Raw genomic sequence first — 21,511 nt, 5'->3', positions numbered from 1 at the left:
AGCAATTTGATGAAAGCAATTATTCCTCTCCCTCTAATTAGGACTTTATTTTTCTTTTCTTTTTGTTGTATGAACGTAGAGGCATGGATGAGGGGTTGTGCTGCCAAGTTTAGTGTTTCTGGGATGTGTAGTTTTGTTGTTTTGTCCTAGGCCAAAATTTTATTACCCTTTTATATATATAGATTATTTGTCGATTATTTGTAGATAGTAATTACTATATCGGCTGGCTAAAGGAATTGTAGGATATATTGAAGATAGACAAACGTATTAGAGCCATGTTAGGAGTGAAGGGAAATCATGAAAACCAAATAGTTTTCCAACTGTGGGTTTTGGAGCACTACAAAGAGCACTATCAAGAAAGCCTTTGTGAGTTTGTGTGCTTTTGCTGTAGCAATTCTAATAACGCACAGTTAATTGTTTGCTTGCACACTCATGCTGTGCCTCAAAGATTATTTGAATTGTGAATGATGAAAAGTTGATTGCGCACCCTCCTTTCTCACCTGGGCTAGTATTGTAGGTGATCTGTATTTGAGGGCCCTGGTGGGTCAGAGGGTGGTAAGTGCATGCCTTAAAATACATGAACAAATAAATAAGCTAAATTAATGCCAAATGATGTAAAATTTCTGGCACACTTGATTTCCAGGAGGAGAAATTGACTGTGTTGATAAGGATGGCAACACACCTCTTCATGTGGCTGCAAGATATGGACATGAGCTCTTGATTAACACCCTAATAACCAGTGGAGCTGATGCTACCAAGTAGGTTTCAGAAGAAATATTGTGCGTAGATTCAAATTGTGTGCATAATAGAAATGAGAAATTTTAATGGTGTGCTTTTCTTGTTCATTCAGTAATGCTATGTAAAAAATGTAACAAAGTTTGGAAAAAAAATCTGTTCCTAGTTTAAAAGTGTTATTTCCTGTTTAATTGTCTGGTACTTAACTTGAAAGTAATTGTTATACTCCAGAAACTTCATTTTTGTGGCTGCCACAAACGAGGTTGAATTCATTGAGGCTCAATTAGATACTATTCATTGAAAAACTATAGCAAAATATGCTGCAAGATGTCACGCAAATTGCAGTTTAATACACTTTTCCCTTGTGTTTGTGATAGAACCAATTAGGAAATGACATTTATAACCCAGGAACAAAAATCGTGTTACATAGTGTAATTGTTCTGAATGTATGAGCAAGTATGTTACATGATGCATGGATTCTATGGCTGATTGCTTAGTTTAGGCTAAAGGCACTTGATTCATGTCAATATCAAATAGATTGGGAGAGACAACTGTGGTAAACAATAAGAACCATCAGAAACCCAAATTATCTGGAAGTTCACTTTCAGTTCTTAAACAAAAGGAGCCCCAGTGGCGCAATGGGTTAAACCCTTGTGCTGGCAGGACTGCTGACCGCCAGTTCGGAGGTTCGAATCCAAGGAGAGCGGGGTAAGCTCCCATCTGTCAGCTCCAGCTCCCCATGTAGGGACAAGAGGGAAACCTCACATAGGATGGTAAAACATCAAACATCCGGGCGTCCCTGGGCAACATCTTTGCAGACAGCCAATTCTCTCACACCAGAAGCAACTTGCAGTTTTTCAAGTCGCTCCTGACACAAATAAAAAGTTCTTTAAAATAAGTCATTTTTATGTTGGACTGCATAGAAAGGGCTCGCAGGTTATTTAAAAGGTACATTGTTGCATTGAGAGAAGCACTTCACCCACTTTTTTGGGTGTGGGGAAAATATTCAGGGGATTTTGGAGTTGAGGAGGGACATAAAAATTATATTTCGTGGGGGGGGGGGTCATACTATCCAAGACCCCACTTTTCCAACCCAAGTTTGTAAAGTTATGGTAGGACAAAACAACACATGCTGAAATGTCTTCCACTGTAGTGAGCGAGACTAAAATGTTGTATGTGTTGTCGAAGGCTTTCATGGCTGGGATCACAGGATTGTTGTATGTTTTCCGGGCTGTATGGCCATGTTCCAGAAGTATTCTCGCCTGACGTTTCGCCCTTACCTCACAACCTCTGAGGATGCCTGCCATAGATGTGGGCGAAACATCAGGAAATAATACTTCTGAAACATGGCCATACAGCCCAGAAAACATACAGCAACCCTAAAATATTTGTATTTCATTTTTCCCCAATTGTACACAGTATATCCTAATCTCATTTAATTACACTTTAAATGCAACCTAAGAACTTCATTCTGTTTTACCTACTAGATAAAAATTAGAAATAATTTATTTAAATACTGGCTATGTATACATTTAGAATGAATTTGATCTGAGTTCAATCCACTTGAAAAATTCAACTTTTTTTTTGCTTGCTTCTCCATATGTTTCAATCTATTCATTTTCTCACTGCTTTAGGTAAAGGGAGAAAAAAAAGGTCCAGCAATCTTGAGCTATCCATGCCAAATTTCCATTACATGCTTCAGTGACCTGCGCATTGATCAAATAAAACACCTCTGCGAGTGGCTGAAATGCCCAGTGGAGTGAGAAGTCCATAGACATCCATGATAAAAGGAAATTACCTGCCTGTGTCCTGGAATGAAAATCCTGAGTTGCCATTTCTCAGGATCATATTTTGATCTTCCAGTAGCAGATTTATTTACTTATTTCTGGTGGAATAGGCAGGAAGTAAAATGAAAAGACGGTTAATTGAGAAAAAAAATATATGTAGAGGGATGATGGAATAAATAGATGAAATCTAGGTCAACAGTCACACTCTATATGGCAGAGGAAACAGCACATTGAAGGAGGAAGGGTGACCTGTTACTGTTCAAGAGGGATCATTTCAAAGCTGTGGATGAGAAAAGGGCAACTATGTAACATTTAGGAGCCCTGGTGGCGAAGTGCGTTAAAGCACTGAGCTGGAGACCGAAAGGTCCCAGGTTCAAACCCCGGGAGCGGCGTGAGCTGCTGCTGTTAGCTCCAGCTCCTGCCAACCTAGCAGTTCGAAAACATGCCAATGTGAGTAGATCAATAGATACCGCTCCGGCGAGAAGGTAACAGCCCTCCATGCAGTCATGCCGGCCACATGACCTGGAGATGTCTTCGGACAACGCCGGCTCTTCGGCTTAGAAATAGAGATGAGCACCAACCCTCAGAGTCAGACATGACTGGACTTAACGTCAGGGGAAACCTTTGCCTTTACCTATGTAACATTTAAAGGGCCACATCAGACCTCCAAGAAAACTTTGTGGCTGTACTTACTATGGTAAAAAGGTTATTTTTCCCCCCGAAACACCATCTATGGGACATGTTTTCAGGCCTTCCTGACTCCTTACATGGCATTTTGGAATATTTCAAAGGGGGAAAAACTGCAGGAAATCCATGGAATTTCATTTTGACTTTCACAGGGTCCTGGAGGGCTCAAAACACCAGGAAATGCCATTTGCGCCTTGCATCTTTTGGCATTTGGGAGCAAAACAAAATTCTTTTGACTCCTGGAGGGGGCACAAAAATGGCCCTGAGCAGCTTTACATTGTCCACTTTTTGAGATGGCAATTATACGTATGATAAGTTACCGTATTTGTAAGAGACAGAAATTATGTGAGACACCATATAATTGAACCAGCTGGACATTTAGAGTTCAGTTTAATTGAATTGTTTTAGTAGTTTGCATGTTCATGTGTTTTTGTATTAAGGGATTCCCAAATGGTTGATATGACAATTTTTTTGTTTAAAAGGAAATGAGTAAATGGTTAAGTGGATTGTTCATTGCAAGCTATGGTATATTATCACTGATGCAAATTCATTGGAGGCTTATTACTGTGAAATAAGCATGGGTTTCTCTTAGATAATTACATACCAAGCACTTGTCTATATTTAAACTGCTCCTATATGCGTAAAAAATGAGGAGGTCCACCCAGTTTGTTATATTACTCAATTCTTTTGACTTTTCCCCACAGATGTGGTGTCCACCGTATGTTCCCTTTGCACTTGGCAGCACTTAATGCTCATGCTGATTGCTGTAGGAAATTGCTGTCAACAGGTAAGTCAGTCCAGAAGAGACTGCAAAGCCCAGCTCAGTTGTGAATGAATTGCCAAGTGATCCTTCTGATGCTCTGTGTTGTGTGTTTATGTCCTCATATGCCAGAAGCCTACTGTTCTGTTTCATATGTGTGGCACTGCTGCATGTGTGCTTATTTGCGTAAATACATCCCTACTTGCATGCACATAAAGCCTTATCTTCTGGAGTTCTTCAGCTTGAAGCATACTGAATGCTTTTTTTAAAAGTATCTAGAGCAGTGGTTCCCAACCTTTTTTTTTTTTGACCAGGGGACTACTTTGACCAGGGATCACTCGCCAACATTAGTAACAAAAGGGTTACGAATCAATTTTTGGTCAAGATAAGATTCAGTTTGGTTCCGAAAATTCCATTGAATAGACCACATCACCTCTAGTTTCTGATACAGAACATATGCCATCCAGTAGTCGCCATCTACTCACCCACAGAAAAACATATTTAATAATCTAGAGCTGAGTTTCCCCACATATCTCACAGATCTTATTTTACGTTTCGTGGCCCACCAGTGGGCCGAGGCCTACAGATTGAGAACCACTGATCTAGAGGAAATGATGCTTAGATCATATATTCCTGCAAGCTGAACATCAATTATAGATTCCTCCTTCTGATGGAAAGGGAGGTGGCAGTTTTGCCCTCTGGCTGAGAATTCTGTTTATAGAGCCTTTCTGTTCACCAAAGAGTTCACCAAGGTCCAATCCTTAGGCCGCAGTGCTCTTCCTATTTGTGGTTGTACTTTGGCTTCAGGTTGTTCATGACGGTGCCTCCTCACTGATAATAGAGACCAGAAATTCCACAGATTTGTTCTTTCTAATTCCAGTGGAGAACCAGACACATTTTGTTTGTCCCAGAATATTTTCTGCCACTTCCTAATGTGACCTGACACTTTTTGCACTATTTCCCCAGATCAGTTTATCTTAATCCAGTGTAAAACTGGAAAGAACAGGAATAACACCTGCCACTTTTGAATCAGCCTGAATGTGCCCAAAGTTATGGCAACCCTTAAGGAAATTGATTCAGAGGGAGGTTGTTATGGTATTCTCAGGTTGAAAGAGTGTATGACATGTTCTGGGCCATCCAATGGATTCCCATGACTGAATGGGGATTTGAACCCTGGTTTCCCTGAATACTAGTCTAGCATTGAAACCACTTCACCACACTGGCTCTCTTCTCCCTGCTTCCTTACAAATTCTGTCTAAGCACCATTCCTCTATCCGCTTCTTTGGGGTGACGTTTCACTGGCCTCTGCTGCATGTACAAAAATATGAACCAGAAATGCTGAGAATGCTGGCTTGTTGTTGTTGAGTCCGTATGCCTAATCCGTCCATCATGGCTCCTTCTGCTATACATATACATAAACGTGCCAGCCATAAAAAGCCCAGTGTTTTCCTATGTTACCTTTATTGAGCTTTTTGTCATCTTTTCCATTTCTTTAAAAAAAAACATGAGAAGTTGTCACTTTTTGTGCCCTCAATGCAGTCTGGAATGATATTTATGCATAAATGATGGAATACCAAACATACTTGAATATGGATGCCATGGATTCAACCAGTTGTGTTGTCGAAGGCTTTCATGGCTGGAATCGCTGGGTTGCTGTGAGTTTTCCGGGCTATATGGCCATGTTCCAGAAGCATTTTTTTCCTGACGTTTCGCCCACATCTATGGCAGGCATCCTCAGAGGTTATGAGGTCTGTTGAAAACTAGGCAAGTGGGGTTTATATCTCTGTGGAATGTCCAGGGTGGGAGAAAGAACTCTTGTCTGCTTGAGGGAAGGTGTGAATGTTGTGATTAATCACCTTGATTAGCATTGAATAGCCTTTCAGTTTCAAGATCTGGCTGCTTACTGCCTGGGAGAATCCTATGTTGGGAGGTGTTAGCTGGCCCTGATTCATTTGTGTCTGGAACTCCTCTGTTTTATTTAGTGTCTTAATTTTGGAATTTTTAAATAAACTTTTGGAGTTTTTTTTAGTAAATAAAGAAAACAGAGGTACAATAGAGTCTCGTTTATCCAACCTTCGCTCATCCAACGCTCTGTATTATCCAACGCAGTCTGCCTCCCACCTGGTTCCACAGCTGTTTTTTTAGGCAGCAATTCTATCTTTATTTGTAGTCAAATTTTTAGTAGTCAATGTTTTCAATACATTGCGATGTTTTAGTGCTAAATCCGTAAATACAGTAATTACTACATAATGTTACTGTGTATTGAAATGCTTTTTCTGTCGATTTGTTGTAAACACGATTTTTTGGTGCTTTATTTGTAAAATCATAACGTAATTTGACGTTTAATAGGCTTTTCCTGAATCCCTCCTTATTGTCCAACATTTTCGCATATCCAGCGTCCTGCCAGCCCATTTATGTTGGATAAGCAAGACTCTACTTTATTCCAGATATGAATCAATCAGGGCCAGCTAACACCTTCCAACAAAGGCCGGGCTGTGGCGCAGGCTGGATAGCAAGCCAGCTGCAACAAATCACTCTGACCAAGAGGTCATGAGTTCGAGGCCAGCCCGTGCCTGCGTCTTGTCTCTGTCTCTGTTCTGTGTTATGGCACTGAATGTTTGCCTTTATGTGTGCAATGTGATCCGCCCCGAGTCCCCTTCGGGGTGAGAAGGGCGGTATATAAATGCTGTAAATAAATAAATAAATAAAGGCTTACCCCAGGCAGGAAGCAGCCAGACCTTGAGGCTGGAAGGCAATTCAATGCCAATCAAGGTGGCCAATTGCAACTTTCACACTTGCCTCCAACAGACAAGAGTTCTTTTTCCCACCCTGGACTTTCCACAGATATATAAACCTTACTTGACTAGTTTCCAACAGACCTCACAACTTCTGAGGATGCCTGCCATAGATACAGGTGAAACGTCAGAAAAGAATGCTTTTGGAACATGGCCACACAGCCCGGAAAACTCACAGCAACTCGACAAATTTTCTTGGCCTTGTATATAATCACTGTCAAATTCAGACAAATGTTGGAGAGAAGAACATTGGTCTGGGAACTCCACTTTTAATACATACACCAAACAATTTTGTATGTATTAGAGAAAAACCTTTCTGCTCCTCCGAGGCTGTATTGCCATGTATTACATGCTCTGGTGTTTTCGAGGAAATGGTGCCCTTTCTCAGCCCTGTGCAAAATCCAAAGCCTTCCATAAATGAGTTTCCTCCGTGAAGCCATCTCTGGGCCTCCCTTGTTTTCCTCGCAGAGCTTTTTGCCGCATGCCCGGCTGTCAGTCCTCCCGATCACAATCTCCCTCATAAATGCCTGCTGCATGATTTAAATACTTATATGGCACAAGGCTCCAATGTGAAAATAGATCCCTTTTGCCTTTACGGGCGTCTTTATTTGGCTGCCAAGCTTGAGCAGGCACCATCCGTCCCCATGGCAACCCTTTGCTGACTTACCGTTGTGTCTGCATTCTGGTTTTTCTCTCTATCTCTTCGGTTGTTTTTTTTTCTGACTAACTGATTTTTCTGTCTCTGCAATGTTTCTTGCGGTTTAACTAGGACAAAAGTATAGCATAGTGTCCTTGTTTAGTAATGAGCACGTGCTGTCTGCAGGCTTTGAAATAGACACCCCAGATAAATTTGGAAGGACGTGCCTCCATGCCGCGGCTGCGGGCGGGTGAGTAGTTTTGGAATTATAATGGCAGTCTTTACATGTAATTTTAGTGCTGTGGTTTCCCCGCAAAAGAATGTGTTCCAAATAAGGAGTGGCAGGATGACATAAAGGCTTTCTCGACAGGGGCTGTATTCATGCAGAAAACCCATGCAGCGTCTCAGGAAAAACAGTTCGCTGTACCAGACACATGGTGCTTGTTTTCTTCAGTCGATCAACTAAGACTGTTTGGCTGCCTCACATAGTATTTTCCTCGCCCAGCTGAACTGTCTTCTCAGCTGAGCACAGAGGCAGGATCTGCACTGCCATATAATCCAGATTGTCAAAGCAGATAATCCACATTATCTGCTTTGAACTGGATTATATGAGTCTACACTGCCATATAGGAGCCCCTGGTGGCACAACAGATTAAACCGCTGATCTGCTGAACTTGCTGACAGAAAGGTCTGCAGTTCGAATTCGGGGAATGAGGTGAGCTCCCGTTGTTAGCCCCAGATTCTGGCAACCTAGCAGTTTGAAAACATGCAAATGTGAGTAGATCAATAGGTACCTCTCCGGCGGAAAGGTAAGGGCGCTCCATGCAGTCATGCCAGCCGCATGTCCTTGGAGGTGTCTATGGACAACGCCGGCTCTTTGGCTTAGAAATGGAGATGAGCACCAACCCACAAAGTCGGACACGACTAGACTTAATGTCAAGGGAATACCAGGTAATCTGGCCAGAAAGACACTATAGCTGCAGAACTCATAAAAATGATCTCTCCAGGCCCTTGGAAATTGCCAGATCTTCTATGGCAGTGGTTCTCAACCTGGAGTCGCCAGATGTTTTTGGCCACCAACTCTCAGAAATCCTAACAGCTGGTAAACTAGCTGGGATTTCTAGGAGTTGTAGGCTAAAAACATCTGGGGACCCCCAGTTGAGAACCACTGTACTATGGTGTGCTTCCCCTGTAGATCTGATCAAAAACCATTAAATAATCTGGCTTCCAGTCCCAGCATAACATAGAGTTGCATTGGATTCCCTAAAGTGGACACTTCTCTAGGCTCCTCGCGGTCAGCGATTCCCAGATGTTTTCTGTCGCTAAACCCTTCAGAAGACTTTCCTCTTCTACAGAACCCAAATTCTCTCCCTGATTTTCCCACAGAACCCTATGCACTGGGAACCCGTAAACTTCTTCCTTCTTTCATCTACTCCTATTGCCTGGGTGTTTTGTATCCTGTAGTAGGTTTGGAGATAAAACCTTTATTTTGATACAAGAAAAAAATGGATTCGTGTCAAAGACCTGTACAGAATCACTGTTAGTGCAGTGGCTTATCATCTCATAGTCAAAAGCAATCCGTAGTCATACACAGCAAGCATCCCAATGAGGACAAAGCATAAAAATAGTCCAGAATTCTTTCCAAGGTTCTGAGCGAAACAATCTCACTAACTCAAGTTCAAGTCCAAACATATAGGCCATACAATCCAGATTATCAAATCAGATAATCCACATTGTCTGCTTTGAACTGGATTATCTGAATCTATACTGCCATATAATCCAATTCAAAACATGTAATCTGGTTTTTATATGGGAGTGTAGAAGCTGACAAGACTGATTCACATCAATTGGAGAGCATTACTTGGAAAGCCTTTCCGGCTACTGATGACTATATGTCTTTCCGTTCTAACCAAAAGTCATTCAGTGGCATGGATTCAAATTTTGTTTCTAAAGAAGAGTACATTGAATTTCAATATGGTCTTCATACTCTGGCACAGATTTTTAAAAAAGATTTACAAGATTTTTCACCTTATGTTTTTGTGGAACCCTAGGGTTTCTCAGAACACCGTTTGGAAACCACTGGTCTCCGTTGTCCAATATAACTCTATGGCATACTGGGACAGGAAGCTAAGTAATTTAGTGGTGTTTGTTCATATCCACAGTTTCAGGTAACTGCAGTTTGGCTAGGACAGTATCACCTTAAAGAAGATACTTTTTCCACACCAAGCCCTCACCCATGCGAGTGAGTGAAGGTATGTACATGCCCTCCTCCTGTCCTCTTCCCCCCTCCTGCCTCAGTGAGTGTGAATAATAATAATATACTTTCTTTATATTCTGCCCTCAGAATATAAAGAGCAGATTACAGCATTTGCAGTAGACATAGGAAAACATTCAATGCTTTTACAGTCACATACAATGAGGCACACAAACACTACCAAAGGCAAAAGCTTCTCCTTTCATTTCCGGCTTTTCAGGTGCTTTCTCCATTTTCAAGTCAAGGAGCCTGCCTTGTCACATCCTGATCATGTGGCCGGCAAGATTGCTTGGAGTGTCTTTTTGCCTTTTCCTGCCAATATGGTACCTAATAATAATAATAATAATAATAACAATAATAATAATGTGCAAGGAAACCGACGAAACCATTGATCATATCCTCAGCTGCTGTAAGAAAATCGCACAGACAGACTACAAACAGAGGCACAACTATGTGGCCCAAATGATTCATTGGAACTTATGCCTCAAGTACCACCTCCCAGCAGCAAAGAACTGGTGGGATCACAAACCTGCAAATGTATTGGAAAATGAGCACGCAAAGATACTGTGGGACTTCCGAATCCAGACTGACAAAGTCCTGGAACACAACACACCAGACATCACAGTTGTGGAAAAGAAAAAGGTTTGGATCATTGATGTCGCCATCCCAGGTGACAGTCGCATTGATGAAAAACAACAGGAAAAACTCAGCCGCTATCAGGACCTCAAGATTGAACTTCAAAGACTCTGGCAGAAACCAGTGCAGGTGGTCCCGGTGGTGATGGACACACTGGGTGCCGTGCCAAAATATCTCAGCCGGCATTTGGAAACAATAGACATTGACAAAATTACGATCTGCTAACTGCAAAAGGCCACCCTACTGGGATCTGCGCGCATCATCCGAAAATACATCACACCGTCCTAGACACTTGGGAAGTGTTCGACTTGTGATTTTGTGATATGAAATCCAGCATATCTATCTTGTTTGCTGTGTCATAATAATAATAATAATAATAATAATAATAATAATAATAATAATAATAATAATAATAATATTTCTATCCCGCCACCATCTCCCCAAAGGAACTGGGACGGCCAACAAAGTACAGTGAAGTGCTATCCACTCACATTTGCATGTTTTTGAACTGCTAGGTTGGCAGGAGCTATGGCTTACAGATGGGAGCTCACCAGTCTTGCGGATTTGAACTGCTAACCTTCATGTCAACAGTTCAGCAGCACAAGGGTTTAACTCATTGCACCACCGTGTGCAAGAGAATCTACACATAACCGGGCATATTTGTGTAAAACATGATGATTGATCTCATATAATGGGTTCCCTTCTTCATGAGATTATATCGTTGGCCCTCCATTTTGGGTTTTAAAAAGCCAGACCAAACCAGACAACCCTGTCCTTTGTTCTTTCATATGGCCCGAATGCATTTATTTATTTCATATCAAAAGCATTGCATACATTTGTATAAAACTGATAAAAATAGAGGGAGCACAAGCAGCTAAATATCTTTTGACCAAAAACGGGCAACAGTGACCGCATTGTCCATAGCCTCTAACAATTCTTTCTCTGTATGTGAGGCAGGACATTGCAGACAAGCATACAGATGCGGAGTTGTCTATTCTGCTCCACAGTCGCACAAAGTGGAGGATTCTTTTAGGAAGTGCCATTTTGCCAGGTTGTGTTTTGATCTGCCCACTCCATTTCTGAGTCTATTCCGAGACTTTCAAGTTGCCCATTCTTGGTTTGCCCCTGGAGGCAGGCCCTCGTAGGGGGACCATCCAGTTGGGATTTCCTTTAATGGCATTGCTTTTAATGGCCCGAATGATAAATTACTATTACAAAAAACATGTTGTCAAACAAGAAAAATAATCTTCCCCACACAGTCAAACCTCTCCTTTTTTTAATAGAATATGTGTTTGTTCCACTTAATAAAAAACTAGCAATAAAATAAGACATAACACTGTCTTGTTCCAGAATTTATGCTTATCAAGACTTGGTTTTAAGCACAAGTAGAGCCAGAGCTGTCTCAATTCACTTCTGACATGATAAAAGAAAATATTTCTGCTTTGTGTCAGTGTCCTTTCTCATGAGGCAGCATATTCCAATTCTTTTAATTTGTTTTAATATTTCACATTTATTACGTGTATTATGGCTTTTACTTGTAATTTTTCACCTTATCGAGCAATCTGTAGGTATTTTTTTTCTTTTGCTAGTTCAGTTGTGGAATCCTTGAAATTGTCTGGTCTGAATGGACCACATAATAATAGCTCATTTCCTTTAAAAGGGCATTCTTCTCTCAAAACATCCTTGAGAGATTTGTGTCCAGGCTTTTTGTCATCATTATATTTGTGTGAAGCATCCACAAAAGAGGGTTATGCAACCAGCAAGTGCTGATGTGCTTTTGTTTGTTTAAACTTTATACAGGGATAAAAAAATATTTTGTATTTTCATAATGTTGACTGTCTTGTATATATCAAGTGATAACAAGGCTAGTTCAGTCCATTTCAGTTCAAGGTTGCATAAATGTTGTGCCACAATAAAAATATTTTGCAATTATATAGTGCTGAGTATCTTGGGTACAGCAAAAGGTAGCAATGGGAATTAAACCTATTTCAGTTGTGAATATCCATTCCATCCTTACTGTGCCTTGAATTTCAAATGAAGAAATAGTAATTCAATGCATTACTTGTTGCTTTCTCATTACTTTTTAGTCCTTTTCTTTGGAGGAAAATATGTCTGAAAAGGAATAACATAGAAAAAAAATCTTCAAAACAATTTCCCAAAGCCTTTTGGCTCATACAAATTAAGGAGAAATTAGTCAACATTACTTGTTACATAGATAAAGTATGGCTACCAAGTGTGACTTGCTACATATGACTTGTAACTTGTTAGTTCCACGTTTTGGTCATCCTGATTAATACAAAAATGTTCCAAGTTTATCTATCTATCTATCTATCTATCTATCTATCTATCTATCTATCTATCTATCTATCTATCTAAGGGGTGTTTATAAACATTTGATACATATTTCACATTGTAATTTGTTTCTTAAACTATTAGCAATGAAGCATTTTGTTACTGAGCCACAACTGTTTTTTATTCATGAGTTTCTTGTCTTTCCCTTGTGTTTTCAGTAATGTTGATTGTGTGAAACTCTTGCAGAGCAGTGGAGCAGATGCCAATAAAAAAGACAAATATGGAAGGTTTGTGACTTTTGAAACATTCTGATGTCGATCAAAACTTTTGACAAACCAAGATGGTCAACCTTATGATACCGGAATATAAGAGATCAAACAGAGGAAACCCCGCTTTAGTTGCCAAGGGTCCATCCTTAAAGAGTACTGAATCAATTCCTGTTGCCAGCATTTCTGCCAACTTCTAGCTAGTTAGATAAACATCTCACTTTCAAATCCCATATCAACTTAAAGGCCCAGTACCATAGGCACTCACTGAGTTTTGTATCATGATCCTGAGATTTCAGATTATTTTGTGAACAGGCTAAAGTGTGACTGCATACCCTAAAGCAGGGGTTCTCAAACTTTTTAAGCCGAGGGCCGGTCCACAATCCTTCAGACTGTTGAGGGGCCGGATTATCATTTGAAAAAAATACAAATTCCGATGCACACTGCATATGTCTTATTTGTAGTGTAAAAACAACAACAACAACAACAACAACGAAAGAACAATACAATATTTAAAAATAAAAACAATTTTAACCAACATACATTTATCAGGATTTCAATGGGAAGTGTGGTCCTGCTTCTGGCCAATGAGATAGTCAAGTTGTTGTTGTTGTTGTTGTTGTTGTTGTTGTTGTTGTGTGCCTTCAAGTCATTTCAGACTTTGGGTGAGCCCAAGTCTAAAATGTATTTATTTATTTATTTATTATTTACTGCATTTATTTACTATATTTGTATCACACCCTTCTCACCCCAAAGGGGACTTAGAGTGGCTTACAAATTATATGTACATACAATATATTATATTATTAGCATAGCACAATATTAGCATTATATATTACTATATTGAACTATACCACTATACTGTAATATTATTAGTAATATTATATGTAATATAGAATATATAATTAATATTATTATATAGTATTATTATTAGTGTTATATTGTATTACATTAGAATATTATTATCAATATTATATGTATATACAATATATTATATTATAAAACTGAGGGCGGGGGCCAGGTAAATGACCTCGGAGGGCCGCATCCGGCCCCCGGGCCTTAGTTTGGGGACCCCTGCCCTAAAGGTACTGAATCCTATCTGATCTTAAAAGCTAAGAAGGGTCAATCCTGGTTAATAAATGGGCCCCTTCGACACTGCCATATAAAATTCAGATTATCTGCTTTAAACTGGATTATATAGTAGTATCTGTTTTGATAATCTGGATTATATGGCAGTGTAGAAGGGGCCTGGCATAGCACCTTGCTAATGAATATGCGGTGCTCCTTTCAGAGGAAGGAACTGAGAAAACCACTTCTTAGTTTTCTTTGCCTAAGAAAACCCCATGAAATTCATGGGGTCATCATACGCCAACAAGCAACTAGAAGGCATGCACACACAATGTGAGTACAAAGTTGGTGAAGGTAAAACTCAGAAGTAGGTCGTAACCCAGCCATTCTTTACATCTCTGAGCTGAATAGGAAGTAAGCATTCCCTGTAGTATATTACTGCCCGAAGTGTAGTGCCAAAAAACACAGGTGCAGACTACATTAAATATATTTTTGTTCTTTCTCTTTCCAAAACAGCAACAGCACACATAGCTTGTCTTTCCAAATATGACTGTCTAGGTCTTTGACTTTTAGTTTTATTTTGTCCCAAACATGCCATCTACTTGCATTTACTTTTCCATTCTAACTATACTTAGAGCCATGCTTTTTCTGGCTTCCTTTGTGCTTCTGGGTGACAGATGTGTTTTGCATAAGTCTTAGTACAAGCAATGGTTTGGCCTCTGTCCTTTTGTTCAATGCTGAATTCAAGCTTTGTTAAAATAATAATGTGTTGTCGAAGGCTTTCATGGCCAGAATCACTGGGTTCCTGTGAGATTTCCGGGCTGCATGGCAGTGTTCCAGAAGAATTCTCTCTTGACATTTCACCCACATCTATGGCAGGCATCCTCAGAGGTTGTGAGGTCTGTTGGAAACTAGGCAAGTGGAGTTTATATATTTGTGGAAGGTCCAGGGCCTGGGCTGTGGCGCAGGCGGGAGAGCAAGCCAGCTGCAACCAGCTGCAATGAATCACTCTGACCAGGAGGTCATGAGTTCAAGGCCCGCTCGAGCCTATGTTTGTCTTGTCTTTGTTCTATGTTAAAAAGGCATTGAATGTTTGCCTGTATGTGTAATGTGATCCGCCCTGAGTCCCCTTCAGGGTGAGAAGGACGGAATATAAATGCTGTAAAATAAATAAATAAATAAAAATAACTCTTTTCTGCCTGAGGCAAGTGTGAGTGTTGCAATTGGCCAGTTTGATTAGCATTGAATAGCCTGGCAGCTTCAAAGCCTGGCTGCTTCCTGCCTGAGGGAATCCTTTGCTGGGAGGTATTAGATGGCGTGATTGTTTCCAGTCTGGAATTCATGTTTTTTGAGTGTTGCTCTTTATTTACTGTCCTGATTTGAGAGGTTTTTTTTTTAATACTGGTAGCCAAATATTGTTCATTTTCATGGTTTCCTCCTTTCTGTTGAAATTGTCCACATGCTTGTGGATGTCAATGGCTTCTCTGTGTAGTCTGACATGGTGGTTGTGGGTGTAGTCCAGCATTTCTGTGTTTTCAAATAATATGTTGTGTCCAGGTTGGTTCATCAAGTGCTCTGCTATGGCTGACTTTTCCGGTTGAATTAGTCTACACGATTCAAGGAACATGAAAGGCACCTCAGACTAATTCAACCAGAGAAGTCAGCCATAGCAAAGCACTTGATGAACCAACCTGGACACAAGAGTTCTTTCTCCCACCCTGGACCTTCCACAGATATATAAACCCCACTTGCCTAGTTTCCAACAGTCCTCACAACCTCTGAGGATGCCTGCCATAGATGTGGACGAAACATCATCAGAGAATGCTTCTGGAACATGGCCATACAGTCTAGAAAACTCAGAGCAATAATAATGCTTCCTCGCTTTATTTTTCATCTGTCCAGTCTTCCATCCATTCTTCATCTGCTCCTAGCCAGTTCTCAGGGACGTTCTAGAGCTCTAGCCTAGGAATTAATGTTTCTCCTATATTTCCTTAATAAGTTTTTACATTATTATTTTCACTACCCGTGAATTCATTCGGGATATGTGAGCGCCTTCCTGTTCACTTGACTTTCTTTTTGGACTTAATTCCCCCACATCTTGTTTTCTTTGTTTTCCTCCAGTCCTTTCCCCTGTTCCCTCCCTCCCTTCCTTCCTTCCTTCCTTCCTTCCTTCCTTCCTTCCTTCCTTCCTTCCTTCCTTCCTTCCTTCCTTTCTTTCTTTCTTTCTTTCTTTCTTTTTTCCCTTTTTTGTACTGCTCACATGTCCTTTTCTAATTACTGTAGGAGCAAGAATATATTCTGCATTTGATTCTGCCCTGAAATGGAATCTCCCTGCAGTAATGTTTCTGTCAGGAGTGGTTAATGTAATGGATGCCATTACTCAAGTAATGTCTAAGCTAATGTGGTTCTATTTATTTTTCAGGACACCTTTGCACTATGCAGCTGCAAATTGTCATTTCCAATGTATGGAGACACTGGTGACCATGGGGGCCAATATTAATGAAACAGATGACTGGGGACGGACGGCTTTACACTATGCTGCTGCCTCCGACATGGACAGAAAGTAAACAAACCCATTTGTATTCCTTCTTGCTACTTCTTTGCTAAGCCTGTGTCATTTCTATTCCCTTCATGCAACAATTTCATTTCAGTGAAAGTACTCCTGGAACCAAAAGTATTCCTTTCCCCTTCATGTACATATCAGCTGCTAGAATTACTTTGAATCTCTGTCTGGCTTTTGCATTTTAAGTACGGTAGCACAGTTCCATTCAGTTTGTTGGTATGCCTGGCCAGGACTTTTTTGTCATATCTTCTCTCTGTATGGGTAGCCTTTCACATGGCTGTATAACTATCTCAGCAAGATCTGTTTTGGTAATTTATTTAGAACCTCCTCATATAGACAGTGACTCCTGCTATTAGAGAAATCTACTTGCAACAGGCTGGAACTGGATTTGTCTTAAGCCCAGTCTTACTTTTGCTTCAAAAAGGGGTCAAGGGGACAATTTTCACAAATCTCTCCTTCCTGGTACAGTCCCACATGCGTCCTTAAAACCTTGCTCTGATGTATTGAAGTCCCTGCTGGGTAGCATGCCAATGATACTGTGGGTTGTAGGGAAGATTAGTGATTCATGAAAGGCCCCTTCTACACTGCCATATCAAATCCAGATTGTCTGCTTTGAATTGGATTATATGAGTCTATGCCCCCTTCTAGGAAGTCCCGGGGGGCGGGGGGGACGGACGGTTGAACTGCTGAATTTGCTGACTGAAAGGTCAGTGGTTCGAATCTGGGGAGCGGGGGGAGCTCCTGCTGTTAGCCCCAGCTTCTGCCAACCTAGCAGTTCGAAAACATGCAAATGTGAGTAGATCAATAGATACCGCTCTGACGGGAAGGTAACAGTGCTCATGCTGGCCACATCGCTTTGGAGGTGTCTATGGACAACGCCGACTCTTTGGCTTAGAAATGGAGATGAGTACTAACCCCCAGAGTCGGACATGACTAAACTTAATGTCAGGGGAAAACCTTTACCTACGCCCCCTTCAACGCTGCTATATAAAATCCAGATTATCTGCTCTGAAGTGGATTATATGGCAGTGTAGACTCATATAATCCTTTTCAAAGCAGATGTGGATTATCTGCCTTTGTAATCTGGATTATATCTCAGTGTAGACGGCACCTTAATTAACACTTCATGTATTGCCTGGAGTGGTTCTTCCACAATGAATTTCAAAAAATAAATGAAGATAACCCTGAGTGGTGTTAGATGGGTTTCTCTGATATGAGGAGGCAGGAAATATTTATGGAGGAGAAATGAATTTCATAAGACCAATGTTGTAGTTCTTATTATTTTCCCAAAGCTCTTTCCAGAACTTTGTTGTTGCAGTTTTCTCTGGCTTTGTGGTTACTGTGTCTGTTGTTTGGTTCAGACTCTGGTAGAACCGTCTTTGGTCTGATTGAAACAGTTGATTTTGTCTGTACTGGATGATTCTGGCTTCATATCTTTCAATTTTTCTGGCTGTTGCTGTAATTTGTTCTTTCCCGATTTCCAAAGCTTCTTCAATTTTTCTGGTGTTCAGCCAGTACTTTCTGATCAGGTATTGCTTGATTTTGTCATTCTTCAGTTTCTTCTCTTTCATATTTTTCAGGTTACTTGCATCTGATCTAACTTTTTTGATTTTCAACTCTAGCCTGACCTTCCACTTTGGTTTTCCAGTCGATTTTCTTTGGGGCTCCCTTGGTTGTAGGAGCCCAAGCTCTTCTGTTACTATCACTGCTGCACTGTAGGCAAACTGGTTTGTTTGTTCAATTGATATTATTTCTACAGTGGAAAGTACTGTATTCACATCTTTCATGAGAGGCGGCAGGTGTCTCTTGGGCACTGTTTTTAGAGTTGGGAGCCGCTTTCTTATTGCATTTGCTGCAGCATGAGCCATGATCTTATCCTTGAGCTCTTGTTGTCTTGCTGTCAAGGTTCCTGGTGGTTCAACAGGTGTTTCAAGTGCTGGTTCTTCAAAATCTTGCAAAAGCTCCACACTTTCTTCTGGTTCAATCTGTTCTACCATTCCAAATGTTGCTGGAGTCTCTGCTGCTGTCTGTGCTGTGGTCTGGTGGTAATTTGCTTTGCAGATTTTCTGGATTTCTTCGATTTCAACTTCACTGAACACTTTGTTTCTGATTATGAATTTTCATTGGTCAGCCAGTTGGGGTTCTGTTATCTGTGAGTCAGGGCACTCTTGTTTCCACAGCTGATGCATCCTTTTTTGGTAGTCACGCCTTTGAGGTTCAGATTTGTAGTAGCATTTCATAACTGTGCGGTTTTCTGGCATTGTATATTTCTGCCGCTACTGTTCATTTGTATTTTGATTCTGTAGCTCACTTGTCGATGGATGTCCAGAATCAGCAGCATCCACCGTGGTCCTTTTTGTCCTGGGCAACGACTGAGCCAGTATAGACTTCGTTTTGGTTTGATTCTACATAATGCTAATGGGTTAGGTGCTCTTGGTTCCATTCCTCAGTTGAGACTTCTCTGGCTTGGTTGGACCTGCTGGTAGTTACACTACTGCCAGCACAGCTCTCAGCATCATTGGAGCAGTCAAGCCCCCCCCCCCATGACAAGGTGGCACCTATGGGGGGATTATTATTATTATTAGAAACACAACAAGATGAGTCCACAGCAGACACTCTGCTGGCTGTTGTATTGGATCACACATCGGACACTTCCCAAGTGTCTAAGACTGTGTGGTGTATCGGCGAATAATGCGTGCAGATCCCAGTAAGGTGGCCTTCTGCAGCTGGCAGGTGGTAATTTTGTCAATGCCAATTGTGTTTAAGTGCAGGCCAAGGTCTTTAGGCACTGCACCCAGTGTGCCGATCACCACTGGGACCACCTTGACTGGCTTGTGCCAGAGTCTTTGCAGTTCAATATTTAAATCCTTGTATTGAGTAAACTTCTCCTATTATTATTATTATTATTATTATTGTTGTTGTTGTTGTTGCTGTTAACTGGAAAAGTTCACTCTTTTGATGATAATTATAATAATTAGCATTATTATGTTTATTTATACCTTGCATTTTTTCCCCGCAAGGAGATTCAAAGCGGCTTACATTAAAAGCATTTCAATACAATTTAAAATCTACAAATATATTAAAATTATAGAAACAGAAAATAGCCTTATCATACAATTCATGCTCTGGGATTATGGGAGTGGAATGGAATAACACTCCTCTGTATAAGCTTAAGTGCTGTTGATTGGGCTCAAACCTTCAATTTTAACATGACAATTGCATCATGACCTTGGTTCACGAAACCTTGGAGGAAAAGGCTTTTAATGGCTGACTTGTCGTGGTGCAAAAGCATCTTATCAAAGATAAGCCCAAAGCAAACCAGTTGCCTTTGTGTGCATGTATCATTGCACCCTGGCTCAATTTATATTGTTGTTTTAGTACATTTTCAGACATGTACATGTCAGATCAGAATAGCATTTGATGCATTTGACGGGTATTGTAGGTCTGTGAAAGCTCCAGACACTTTTTTTTATTATTTTGATCATAATGTACAACCAGTGCTTTGTGCCTTTCCCTCATCCCTTTTTCTAATTGATTGGGTGTGAAGCAAGCATAGCTCTTACACCTCTCTAGGTGTCTCGCTTCTTTTCTAAAATGTAAATTTAAAATTGGGCTTGAGTTACTCTTTGTTCCATCCTTATACTGCATTCTGTGTCTAAGAAAACTTTAATAGGTATCATCAGAGTATTGTGCAAAACCCATTTTTGAAAGGTATTTGCCAGTATACTCTGTTTTTTTTTCTTCTGGCTTTCATGTCTTTAGCAAATAACACTATGTAACATAATTTTTATTCCTGGGTTATAAATGCCATTTCCTAATTGGTTCTATCATAAAAACATTAAAAAAATTATTAAATTATTAAACTGCAAAATCTTTGTTCTTATCATCTAAAAACGGCATATGTTTATTAAGGAAAAATATAAACTAAGTGCCTAGACTAAGGAAATAATACTACTACCCTCAGCCACAAAAACAATTTTTTGGAGTACAACAACTGCTTTCCAAGTAAGTACTGCATAATTCAACAGGAAATAACACTTTCAAACTAGGAACAGATTTTTTTTCAAATTGTGTTACATAGTTTAATTAAGGTGTCAGAAATTATGTTAAAATGTACTCATGACACTATAGAAAAATGCATTAACTTAAATCAATGGATCCCAACCTGTGGTCCATGGACCACCAGTGGTCTCCAAGAACTAAAAGTATGGTCCACGGCCTCACTGCTACTACACCGTTACGACGAGAGCAATTGGTCTCATGAAACCCTCTTATAGTGCTGAGGCAATGGGGATGTTGGGAGGAAAGAGGCTGACTACCCATGAAAGGTGCGACACGCCTCCTGACTGCTGCTTCTCCTCCTCCTCCCTCCCCTTGAGTGGAGCCTGGGTGTCTTCATTTTTAAGCCTGTTCCTGGGATTATTTGGGGTGATGATTCAGAAAATTGCATTGGATGGACCACATCAGCTCTATAATATTAAATATGGCATATGTTCTGTAATAGAAAATAGAGCTGATGTGGTCTATCCAATGCAGTTTTCTAAATCAGCACCCCAAATAACCAAACTGAACCGAAAGTTGACCGAAAACTGATTTGAAACCCTTTTGGGACTAATGTTGGAGAGTGGTCCCTGGTCAAAGTGGTCCCTGGTCAAGTGGTCCATGGTCAAAACAAAAGGTTTGAAACAACTGATTTAGGTGTTCATGTAGAGCATCTTTTAGATTTTGATGAAATAGGTCATGACTAGATTGACACATCCTGCCCTACTGCCCCACTATTGGTTTTGCATGGGTTTTGCCATGTGAAGTTATTGTATACAGTCAGTCTTCAACTTTTATAGATATTAGGGGTGCAGAATTCCCATGAAAATATGACTATAAATAAAAATCGCAAATGCTTTTTTTTTGCCTGAGAGTACACTTCTCCAGGCATTTCTAAATCCTCCAGCATGCTTTTGTTGACAACTTCTGCCAGATGTTCATCACAGAGCTGTGTTGGAGGACCTATAAATACCTAGAAAGAACATACTT

General features: G+C 40.4%; 1 protein-coding gene across 9 annotated transcripts in view; it reads left to right on the top strand.

The window, feature by feature from the left end:
• The window catches only part of ankrd44 (ankyrin repeat domain 44), a 226,283-nt gene that overhangs the window by 164,887 nt on the left and 39,885 nt on the right, over positions 1–21,511 (top strand). For 6 of the 9 annotated variants that reach the window (XM_062969142.1, XM_062969140.1, XM_062969139.1 and 3 more), the window contains exons 10-14: positions 644–758; positions 3,914–3,996; positions 7,534–7,651; positions 12,802–12,870; positions 16,340–16,480. In XM_062969142.1, coding sequence (XP_062825212.1) covers positions 644–758; positions 3,914–3,996; positions 7,534–7,651; positions 12,802–12,870; positions 16,340–16,480 — 526 coding nt within the window. The remainder of the gene's footprint in view (positions 1–643; positions 759–3,913; positions 3,997–7,533; positions 7,652–12,801; positions 12,871–16,339; positions 16,481–21,511) is intronic. The other 3 variants (XM_062969143.1, XM_062969141.1, XM_062969148.1) reach the window with 1 other exon arrangement.

The sequence above is a fragment of the Anolis carolinensis genome, chromosome 1 (genome assembly GCF_035594765.1).
Source record: "Anolis carolinensis isolate JA03-04 chromosome 1, rAnoCar3.1.pri, whole genome shotgun sequence".
Classification (NCBI taxonomy): Eukaryota; Metazoa; Chordata; class Lepidosauria; order Squamata; family Dactyloidae; genus Anolis; species Anolis carolinensis.
Note: the sequence above shows the minus strand (reverse complement) of the source record. Positions and strands in the feature narration are given on the sequence as shown.